General features: G+C 39.5%; 1 protein-coding gene across 4 annotated transcripts in view; it reads left to right on the top strand.

Annotated features, from left to right (window-relative positions):
- The window catches only part of STEAP3 (STEAP3 metalloreductase), a 71,493-nt gene extending 63,582 nt beyond the window's left edge, over nucleotides 1–7,911 (top strand). For all 4 annotated transcript variants that reach the window (XM_087920358.1, XM_087920356.1, XM_026714652.2 and 1 more), the window contains exon 5: nucleotides 1,220–7,911. In XM_087920358.1, coding sequence (XP_087776484.1) covers nucleotides 1,220–1,510 — 291 coding nt within the window. In that variant the 3' untranslated portion in view covers nucleotides 1,511–7,911. The remainder of the gene's footprint in view (nucleotides 1–1,219) is intronic.
- The last annotated feature ends 4,372 nt before the right edge of the window (nucleotides 7,912–12,283 follow it).

Raw genomic sequence — 12,283 nt, forward strand, 5'->3', positions numbered from 1 at the left:
ATTCTTTTTTTAAAAAAAAGAATGCACTGCCTTCCCTTTCTTATTTAGAACAGTGTTCCAGCAGAAAGGCCAAATCCATCTATTACAATTCAACACAGGGCAAGATGTTTCGATGTATGTCAGCCTTGCATATTTACAAATTACTTATTTTAAAAGTCAAAGCAAGCCAGATTTGCAATCTGATATATCACTTGGGACTCTGACAGTCTCAAATGATATATTCGATTTATAACCTATATTAGTAACGGTCCCTGACTGTGTCATTGCAAACACAGGCCTCCTTCACATCTTTGGCTAATGAGGGGAGAGTTCAGGCCAACATCTAGCTTTATCTCCGTCCAGTTTGAAGCACATCTCAACATTTAGCTCAACCAATCTCTACCAGGTTATACCTTGAGTCTCTTCAAGGGGCAGAACTGAACCTTTTGCATCCATGATGTGCTCAGTTTACAAATAGTAATGGGATCAGAGTTTCTCCCAGAGCTTTCCCATTTCCTCTATCACTATTATTTTTCAAAATCTTATTGGACTTGGGGTGTAGGTGCCCATTGCTGATCTAAATAACTGAAAAGGGCTTGACTATATCCTAACGAAATTAACCGTTATGTGTTCATTAACGTCTACAGAATTAATATGATCACATTTCTGGGACATTTTTCATGTGTAATTTAATGGCTTGTGGGTTTACTTGGGACTAAATTCTGTTAAGGGATTCAGTGCTAAATGACTGCAGTGAATCAGGATAAATATCCAGATATGGATGTATGTTTGAAGTGGAGCAGGGATGTCAAACTCAAGGACCACGGGCCAGATCCAACCCTCAGGTGCTTAAATATGGCCCACAAGGGCACCCTGGAAACATCAAAAGACTGGCCCACGGTGCCTCTGCCAGTGAAAACTGAGCTCAGGAGGGCTGTGTGCAGCTCTCCCAAGCTCCGTTTTAGGCTAGGACTGCTTCCTTCAACCCTCTGCCAGCCAAAACGGAGCTCGGGAGGGCCAAGCTCCATTTTCGCTGGCAGAGTGGTCAAGCCACCACAGGCACCTCCGACACAAGTGGCGTCAAGCTGGCCACGCCCACCCTGGCCATGCCCAGCCAGCCCCGAGGTCAAACAACCCTGTTGTGGCCCTCAATGAAATCTAGTTTGGCAACCCTGAAGTAGAATATAAAAGTTAACGTTACAGAAAATAACAGGTCTTTATTCCTCCCTATTTTTTTCAGTCTACCCTTGGTTTCGTTGCTCTGGTGATCAGCACATTCCACACCTTGACTTATGGCTGGACAAGAGCCTTTGATGAAAACCAGTACAAGTTTTACCTGCCTCCCACTTTCACCCTCACCCTCCTAGTGCCATGCACCATAATCCTAGCGAAGCTCTTTTTCAACTTTCCTTGCATGAGCCAAAGACTGCAGCGCATCAGGAGTGGGTGGGAGCGGACCAGGTATGTCAAGTTCACGTTGCCGAGAGCATCTGGGGAATTTTCCAGTGGAGAAAGCAGCAGCACTGTGTGATGCTGATGAACCTCTCTTTCCATTACAATTGTGAAGAAGCATTATGATTCTGTTTTTATTGTGTGTTTTTTTTTTAAAGCCTACTTGGGATCATTAAATCGTGGGCAATATCTTATTTCAGGAGAAAGGTATAGAGTAACATTAAGAATACACTGATAAAAGTTCTAAGTTATAAAAAGGTTGCCTTAAAAACATCTGTGCAGAATTTTCACTTAGACCATTGAAACATACATAAGGAAACATAAGCATTCTGCTTATTCAATACAGGTAGAACACAACACTAGAAACGTTTTGTTTTTCTGATAACCAGGTTTTCTTTTCACAAGGCTACAATCAGACCAACACTCATGAATAACATGTGGACTTCCTTCTGAACAGATTAGCTGCTTCTACAGGACATTTAGTTTGCTAATGTTGTTCACTAATAGATTAGCTAAGGAGATTCTCTAGCAAACAAAAGATGTTTTAAGTTCTGTGAAACTGAGACTTTCAGTTATACCCAACCCCTTATTAATCAAACAATGAGAACTAATTCTCACAAATAACAAACATCTAGTTATTAAAGAAAATACTTTAATTCACAGGAGAAGAGGGAATCGACTGTACTGCCTAGAACAAGGGTCTTCAGACTTGGCAAATTTAAGTCTTTTGGACCTCAACTCCCAGAATTCCTGAGTTAACATGACTGGAGGAGGAATTCTGGGAGTTGAAGTTTACAAGTCTTAAAGCTGTCAAGTTTGAAGACCCCTGGCCTAGAAGTTAGTCAACAAAGGTCAGGGAGCGTTATTTTAAATACCCTGCAGCTACTTATGTAGCAACTCTGTTTTAATTCCTTCCATTAGTTCCAAAACTTTTCAGCATAATGTTATTTCTATACACAACAAGGAAAGGGCAAAGAAGCTTTGGAGCTACAATATCAGCCATTATGGAGACAGAATTGAATATTTTATATATGTACACATAGCTGCAGCAAATAATATGAGTCACATTTCTCACATAAACAAATTCACTCAAGTCAAAATCAATCAAAGGTCATTCTTCTGAGAGAATGCATCTATAAGTATGCCACAGATTCAGGTTGGTATCCAGCTTGTAATCTGGGGGCCGCTTGTATTCCCTGGTGTGGTTACAGGCAGGAGGGAGGAAAGGAAAGAAGGATGTTTCTTCCATCTATTTCAAAACCTTGAGAGATCACCAGGTCTCCTAAAAAAATTTACATTCTTGCATAGACCCTCATGAGCTTTCAGATATCATGATCTCATGGCAACCTGAGATTGGATCTTGTTCTCTTGCAAAAAAAAAATGAGATTCTACAGATGCCAACTTATCCACAGATGCTACATTACAGTGGCCTTGAAAAGCATTTAATGACAGTAAATCTACATAAAGGACAATTTTGGAACGGCTGCTCTAGATCCGCAGCATTTTAGCACTTGGATCAGTTAGATAAAATGGACTTTGGAATCCTTTTATACTTAGTATTAGCAAAAGCTGCCCTTCCGTTCCAGAGAGCTGGTCCTCAGGTGTGCAGTATCTGCTGTTAAAAGGTATTGTAGTTACACCATTCTGAATGTTTTGTCTTTACCTACTAGCTCTATCATTCTCATTTCCTCATTGTCTCAGTCATGGGGTAACATAGAAGGAAGGGCTTGCTTTTCCTGAATAGTTTGGATAAACTGCTTAGATTTAGCACTTGAGTGAGAGCTGTCCTTTCCCTCAGTTATCCATGGCAGCACTGAAGAAATGGGGACAAACTGCCCAAAGAAGATAAAGCTTGGCCTATAAACTAGGCAAGGGGCAGCAACTGTATTGGCAACCTACTAGCATATACAATGAAAGAGAAGTTAATTTAAGATAGGCAGGTGAACACATTTAACAGATTTAAACTTAAATAAAATAAAGGTGACATTTTGAATGGTCTTACAACTTTGAAGAATGAAGTGTTCCAATGCTATCTTACTGCACGTAGACATAATTATTAATTGATGGCTGTGCACCCACCCAGCCTCTGCATTGCGATGTCAATTCTTCATATGCAGTAAAATAATTTTCGATTCAGTGTGAACTTTAAAAGAATTGGCAGTGGAACACAATAGAACAAACAGTTGCAATTGCCGCATAATCCAAAGAAAAGTTGTAAGGTGCTTTTACAGAGAGGTTTTGTGTATTTCAAAGTGTCTTTTTTTTTTAGTATGAATTGAACCTACTGAATGGCCCAACTACAAATAATTTGCCAAATCTTTCAATTTTGAAAGTGTGCAATGATCCAATGAAGAACTTGGCTGTACTGTAACATATTTGAAGCAGGACTTGCTTGTTCCAGATTTTGAAGTTGGAACCTGAGTCCCATTGACAAGCTACTTGGCTTGGGTCATACACATCACTAAAGTAAGATAATATATATAATATTTGGCTTAGTTTCATATAACCAAGTTTGTTCAACAACATGGTAAAAATGCTGGCTTCAAAGTGAATAGACTACTGAGATTTACATGGTTTACAGAAACCTACTGACCTGTTGGATTCACAAACCCTTGTAGGGTGGCATTTACCTTCCCCAGCATCTATTTTACACATGGAGTCTATCTAGCATAAGTGATATATAAGTCTAAGTGCTATTGCTATTGCTATACAAGGTTGGAACACACACACATAGTATTTCTTACATTACCAGACAAATTTCTGCTGAGGTTGGTACAGTTTAAACAGGCTATAAAGTTATGCAGCAAAGATTTTCAGGTAATTTTGCAGAAATTGGTCCTGAGCCATGATTCCCATGGAAGCTGGCAACAAGAAATGTAATTTCTGTAATTATTTCACAAGCTTGGCATGGATCTTGATTCGAAATAACTGCAAAGTAGCCATAAGAATCAGCTGCGTATCATTTCTTTACCTATTGTTTCAATCTGCTTCTTAACCTGCCTGCATCTGGGATGCTAGCGCATAACGACAGACTCACGGTCATAGTGACCGCAACAGTTTTCTAAAATGTTCGTAACACCCCTGTTTTAAGAAATGGGCCATTCCAGTTGCAAATAGCTTTTGTTTTCCCGCCAATAAGAGTGTGTGCAGCATCGCGCTTGCATTAGTCATTTGGTGTTTTCTGTAGCAGCGTTTGAATTTGATTTTCAGTCATTTTGACTGCAGATCTTTGTTAACGTATATTTTTTAAATAATGTGGGGCCAAGTTTTTCGCCAAAAAGAGTGTGATTTGGTGATCAAGACTTTGAAGACACTGTCCTAAAATGGTATGAAAACGCAGAGAGTGATCTGAGTGAAGTAGAATCTGATCGCAACAAAAATTTTGTAAGGGATGATGAGGAACCTGCCGCCACCACCAATTCTGACATCAGTGATGATGAAGCTCCCGATGAAATTGATGATCAGGTATTATCTACATCATGCAATAATTTATATGGCAAGAACAAATTCAATTTCAAATTCAATGGACTTCGGCACTTTTTAGAAGCTATAGATCCACAACCACTAGTCACAATATTGTACTGCAATTACCTGATATACGGCCAGCAGCTAGAAACCTTGGAAATTCACCTACTCCCCTCAAGATTTGGAAATTATTATTTTCTGAAGAAATTATTAGTGCCATCATTCAGTGGACCAATGTAAAAATTAGAGCAGAAAGATGGAAGTTCAAGGACGGAGAAACAAAAAGTGACCTGCGCGATATGGATTTGATAGAGATCAATACATTTTTTTGGTTTGCTGCTCTATACATCAATTTTTAGATCCAACCATGAAAAAGTCTTCTTGCTACTGATGGAACTGGTCCAGAAATTTTTAGATGTGTAATGATCGAAACAGATTTGCCGTTCTTCGATGCATTTGATTCAGCTGACCGAAAGGAACGATGCGCATTGGATCCCACCGCTTGATTGCAGAAATTTTTGCACAATTTGTAAAAAATTGTCAGGAGGCTTATACAATTGGAACGTCAGCCACCATTGATGAGTGTTAACCGGATTTCCTGAGAGATGCAAATTCAAAATGTACCTTCCATTAAAACCTGACAAATATGGGCTAAAGCTCTTATGCCTTATAGATTCTCACAATAGCTATTTTTTCAAGGGTTATTTATATGTAGGCAAGAATTCAGATGGACAATCTTTATCAGAGGAGGACCACAAATTTTCCAAACCTATTCAATCTGTATTGAGGTTAGCTGAACCTCTATTTCGTACACATAGAAATATAACCACTGATAACTGATTTAGTTCGATTGAGGTAGTTCACGAATTAAGAGGCAGAGGCTTGACTTATGTAGGGACTCTGAAGAAAACTAAAGCTGAAATTCCTCCTTCATTTCTTCCGCATCGAAGGAAAGCTATTGGCTCTTCCATGTACACATTTACAAAAGAAATAATCCTCTTGTCATATGTTCCACAGAAAAATCGTACAGTATGTTTAGTATCCTTGGTGCATCATAATGAATACACGGACCCCAATAGCAACAAATCTATAATTATTACTTACTACAACAGTAATAAAGGAGATGTTGATTCATTAGACCAAAAGTGCGCCATATATTCTAGTGGAACGCATACCAGAAGATGGCCTATGGCAATATTTTTCAGAATCCTTTACAATTGTTGTGGTAACACCAATAAGAAAATAACCAGGTTCAACTTTGTCAAACAATTAAGCAGAAACATTGCTTAGAGATGAAATGATGAGAAGATTGCATTAAAAAATGCCAAGAGTTGAAAGATTCAATTCAAAAAATTCTGCAAGTAGAGGAAATGGCGCAAGATGAAAATTTAGATGAAAAAAGAAAAACGTGTTCTGTGATCCAAAGTTAAAAAGTTAACTTTTAATTTATGTTATATGTGTAAGAAACCAATATGTAATAAAGGCTATAAAAGACGTTGCAAACATTGCATTATATTTGTTTCTCAATTTATAAAATTGGTTAATTTGATCATTAAATGAAAATTGTAACTATATGAAGTAAATTTAACAACCTACCCCACCTGTTTTCATAGATTAAGAAAATTATATGAGCGGCCATTATGACCTCGTGTCTGTAATAGCGTATCCAAAATAGTACGTCTGTGGTTACGGGCTAGAAACTGCTTACATTTGCACTGTGACATTTTTAATTTCTAAAAAAAACTCAAAATGTGTTCCGTGCCACAGGAGCTAAGCCAATTTTAGATGTCCTTTGAGGAGCTTTCTCACAGATAGAAACTAATGACTAGTGAGAAACTAATGAAACTTTGTGCTTATGCATTAGGGCTCTGCAGAAATTCCAGAAATGATGCTTTGTAACCTGCAGAAGTGCAGTATATGCCAAGCCGCCTATACCGAGCTAGTGGGGTTGGAGCTTCCAAGCCAACCACGCAATCCCTCCAAATGACATGGCTGCTTAAAATATTTACAAAGAGGTGTTTTTTTTATATATGCTCTCCCCTGTATCAAAGGCACTATGTTTTTTGGAACCTGGATGTCTCCCCCGACAACGTAAGGATTTTAATTCCCAGAATTCTCTAGCTGGCCAGGGCCATTGCTGAAAGAACACTTGGATTGATGAATACCGCCTAAAACACGAGTGTCAAACTCACCGCGTCACGTGACGTCTCCTTGCGTTTTTCCCCTTTGCGGAGCTGGGTTGGGCATGGCCTGCACACAGTTTGACAACCCAGTCTAAAATCATTACTAAGAAAATGGTGCAAGGGTTGATCACTTTGACCCTGATGGCTAGAAATGATGTGGCAGCATCCAGCCTAACAGATGTCTGTTTCTATCAAATAATGCAAAAATCCTTGTTAAACAGCCAGGACAGGGCCTCTTGCATACAGTATATATAAGATACACAATTGTGGCACGTACAATTTAATAGATCATTTGTCTCTATTATGCAAAGATGCCCATACAGTTATTACATTAGTAGTTGATGGCTGCCAAAAAGTCACATGTCAATGTTGCAAAGCATCAGAATTGCTTTAGTTGTTATGAAACATTCCTGTCTGCATGAAGCATTTTAAAAGTGACTTTAATTTTGTTAAAGAAACCAACCATGTTTTCTCTCTGTCTCTCTCTCTCATCACAATAGGAAACACAACCTCTTTGTAAATAGTTTCTGTATTTTTAAACAATATTGGAACAGAAAGTTTTGCGTAATGTTGGCTTGAAAATTATTTTTATATCTCTATTCTGTATGAATATCTGCTGCAAAACTAAAAAAAAATGGTAACATACTGCCTATATCAATGTTTTTCTGCACTGCCTAATTTGTGCCTTGGGAATTGTAAAGTTACCATCCTGCTTTACAGTAGACATTTTATTATTCCTGTTATCATACTGTAAAAAAATGTAATCTTATGAACTGATGCAAATAACCTGCTCTTTCTTTTTCTTATTTGCAGTAAAAGACTGTTTCTAGATCTCCTTTTCATTTTATCCTAGATTTTCAAACTTGGGGAAAAGAGGGGAAGGGCACCTCAGAAGTTTGCAAAGTTCCTGAGAAAATTTGGAATTTGAGCTTTTTCCTAAAGTAGATTGAAGATTCCTGCTTAAGGCAGGAAGGGACTTAAAAAAGAACTGAATGAACTGAATGCTGCTGGCAGGGGATTGTCCTTGATCCCCATAGTACTTTGAGAAACCAGAGCATATTGCATTGGCCCACTTTAATGACCACTTAGGAAAGAGCCTCATACACACACACATTTTTAGCAATTACCTCCAAAGAACCCAAAACATCAGAGACTCTCTTGGTTAGAGGGCACCGGATTTTAATGAGCTTACTTGGCAGCTGTTTTGTTTTTTTAATGAATTTGTTTCAAATTCAGGCAGCAAAACTTAAACCTCTGCAGGTAAAGCTTGTACAGGTAGTCCTTCACTTATGGCCACAATTGAGCCCAAAATTTCTGTTGCTAAGTGAGGCATTTGTTCAGTGAATTTACACTTAATGGTTGTAAGTGTGAAAAATGGTCATAAGTCACTTGCCTTTGCAACTTCGAACAGTCACTAAATGAACTGCTGTAAGTCGAGGACTACCTATAGCATTCCCTAGGTATCTGGACTGGAATTTTACCAGTTGCACTTGTTTCCACTAAACTCAATTTCTTCTTTAAAACAGTACACCTGAGCCGCAGCGTTAATTTGATATGGGATTTAAGGGATTATATTTTTGGTCCAGCATTAAGATAACTCCCATCAAAAATTCTATTGGACAAATACAAAGAATTGTTAGCTGTTTGGAATCCTTTGAATATTGAGTATATTTACAAGACATTTTATATATTTATACAAACAAGTTAAAGGTTTACACATGACGTTTATTCAAAAAATAGCACTCCAATTAATTTTAGAGTGAAATCAAATCAGAGACATGCAGCCTAACCTTTTTTTTTGTTTTGCTTTTTCAAAATAATGGTACCAGGGCATGCTCCCTGAAACATGTGCAGATTAAGCCTTAAACATTTTTAAAGATGATGTGGTAATATACTAATAAATGAGACATGACTATTTAAATGCCTGAAGAAATCAAGCTCATAACAGATCATCATATAAAGACAACTGGGCTCCATGATATTCACAGGTTTACATTCATTTTTGTATTGGTAGCAATTCAGGATTACATAAACTTTTTTAAAAAAACCTAGAGTATTTTTTTTTCTCAACAGCCTTTGGTACCTCACTAGACACTCAGTGTACATCTTTTCCCCATTCCTACATGAAAGAAAAGCTGTGCTGACACCTTGTGGTTTTTGCTGAAGAAAAAAATCCATTACAATACTTTGGTTTAGCATTTGTGTCAACTGCACTGCTATTTCAAGGTAGTGTGTTTCTTGTAGAAGTGCCTGTTGTGAATAAACCATGTGCCTGGTAATAACCAAGTGACCCCAAGGAGATGCAGAATACTTAAGAACATCAGTCCTGCCAACTGAAGTAACCTGGCTTGCATCGTCTTTCAGTTAACTACAAACTTCAAATCTATCCAATTAAATTTTAACAAAATTTGACTGTGTTGATCCCATATAATGTGAAATCAAACATATGGGACTCTCCCCTTTCATGACAGTATTCATTGGTAGCCTCACATTGCAATGAACAAGGACTTACAGGCCTGAGGACAAGGGGGTTCAGCCGGTACATTTTTCCAGGGCCCATGGAGCTCAAGGGGGCCCATGAAGGGAATTTTATTTTTAATTTTTACAAAATCAAATTTTTTAAAAAAACAACAGCGGGACGGTGTGTCAATGATGCGCCCAGGTGGAGGGTGCAGAGGGGAGGGGACTTGCAGGTTGCAAGCAAAGCAATCCAAAGCTGGATCAAATCAACTCATCGGAGGGCAAACGGCAAGGAAGGAAGGTGTGTCCTTCCCGCGCACCAATGGCAGCAATGATCGCCCCACCTCTACTTCCACCTCCTCTCTCTTTCTCCCCTTCTTCTCAGTTCTTGAAGAATGAACTTCCATTTCTCACCCCGTCAAAATCCTTCACGCCAAAAGGAGGCGCCACTGTTAGCTTAGTCGGAGGATCTGTGCATGCTAGCCGTGCCAAAGAGGTGGCTTTAAAATGAAGGAAGATAAACTGGAGGAGGAGAGGGGATGTGGGTGAGGAAAGCGTCACTCCTCTTTCATTTGTATAGAGTGAATCGTTCTCCCACTTGAAAAAAATTATGTACTTGTGGGCTGGTTGTAGACTCCAACGCCGCTCCTCCATACTTCGTACACACACACACACACACACACACAGCTTCCCATCTGCTTCGCTGCCCTGGCAGCCTCCCCCCCTTTTTTTAACAAGCCTCTAACAGGGTGGTGGGGAGGGGGAAGGGAGACCCTCGTGGTTGTGTTAACTTAATGTGTAGGTGAGGGGGGGTCCATGTTCGTCCTAATAATCCTCTGGGGGCTCTGAGGACATATATTCAATTTCGCAGCTACTAAGATTGTTGGCCATGTTGGTACAAAGATAGCCAGGGAAATGATTGAAGCCTGGGAAATAGGGCCTCTTGTCAGTCAAACGCTAATTTACCACCAGCTTATCAAGGACTTAGGAGCCAAGGACTTGGTAGCACAAGAAAACAACAGCTAATCACAGGCCATCAACATATCAATCAATAGGAAAGCACCAAATACACGTGAAGCATAGAATAGCTCAAAAGCACATATTCCGGTGAAGAGAAGTTCACTGAGGATGGCTCCAGAACGAGTCCAAAAGCTCAGAAGAAAGACTAAAACTCTGGTCCCCGGCGACCGACCGAGATTGAATCTTGCAATGTCTTTTTTTGTATAAAAATGGGGGTGGGAGGAGAAACCTCAGCCATCTAAAGAGAGTGGGTGAATTTTTCCTCCAAGCACTTCCTATAGGGCCAAAACTAAAAATGATGGGCAACCTTCCATTATTTTTGGTCCCATTCTTGGCATATTTTCAGTACTAGCTACAAATTCATACCAAATTAAAAGCTTGGGTCACTGAATCCAGTATACACTTGGCCTAGTATAGCTAGGTTGCAAAAATCCTGACTAGATGGCAGAAAAGAATTAGAAATTTTCTATATAGCTCTACTGGGGTGGCCTGGCTTTTTCGGTCAGATCTGGTAGGCCTGTTTTCAACTGTCTTGATTATTTTTCTTCTAACAGCTAATTGGATTCTTTGCAGCATTATCCTAATAGCTAATTCATTTAATTTTGGCATCCATTCTAGAATCCAGCAATTTAGTCTTCACCCTGAAGCCAAAGATTAACTAAATATTCCGATTTCTCTACAAGAAAAGTTATTTTCTGATGTGATAAAGACAAAAATCACCTTTTTCTATATCCCAAAATGCTGAAATCCTATAGTGTTGTTGGAAGTTAAAACCCACTCCTCTCCTAGAAAAATGAAATATTTTAGGATATATTAAAAAGGGAGAATATTTCCCCTAAAAGTAGAAACTCAGAGAGGCAGAACCTCATCCCCCCCCCCACTTTTGTTAATGGGCCATTAAGGCCTGGGCCAGTTTATTCTACATAACGAAGATCTACCTCATTCAGGCAAAGCCATTTAATTGCCCTTCGTTGCATCACCCACCAAGTTTCAACCAAACTTAGCACACAGACAACCTACAAAACTAGCTATGACCTCTGATAGAAATCAATCAGGATACCCTTCCTGTGCCCAGGAAGTTCAAAGCCAGAGAGGGTATAAAACCCAGGGTCTCAGCATCTCTTCCCTTTTCTTCGCCCAAGAGTTCCAAGGCATGTGATTAGGAGTGGGATTCTACCAGTTCACACCTATTCGCTAGAACTGGTTGTTAGCATTCTAAGCAGTTTGGAGAACCGGTTGTTAAAAAAAATTACTGGCCTAATCCTGTAAGGAAGGCAGGAAGGAAACATTCTGGTGTTGCTTACAGAAACTGCCTCTCCGTTAACCCTTATTACATTCTTGGCAGGACTAGACTTCCTGTCTCTGGAACTTCTCTGGAGTTTTTTTCCCTCCTTTGCTGGTACTTTGCTTGTTTGGAGTGACCATTCAAAGTTACAATGGCACTAAAAAAGGTGACGTATGACCATTTTTCAGACTTATGACTGTTGCAGCATTCCCAGTCATGAGAGGCCAGGCGAGGAGATGCGTGCCTCGATGGGAGTGATATTGAGTTGGCCACACCCAGTCAGTCACATGACCACCAAGCCACGCCCACCACCTAAGCCACGCCCACAGAACCGGTTGTTTAAAAAATTGAATCCCACCCCTGCATGTGACCCTGTCCACCATTATACCATCTTTCCAAGCAACTTCCATGATTCCAGTGTCCTTTTCCCCATTTGGA

Source organism: Pseudonaja textilis, chromosome 1, assembly GCF_049901715.1.
Source record: "Pseudonaja textilis isolate UNSWEBS1 chromosome 1, rPseTex1.2, whole genome shotgun sequence".
In the NCBI taxonomy this organism is placed as follows: domain Eukaryota; kingdom Metazoa; phylum Chordata; class Lepidosauria; order Squamata; family Elapidae; genus Pseudonaja; species Pseudonaja textilis.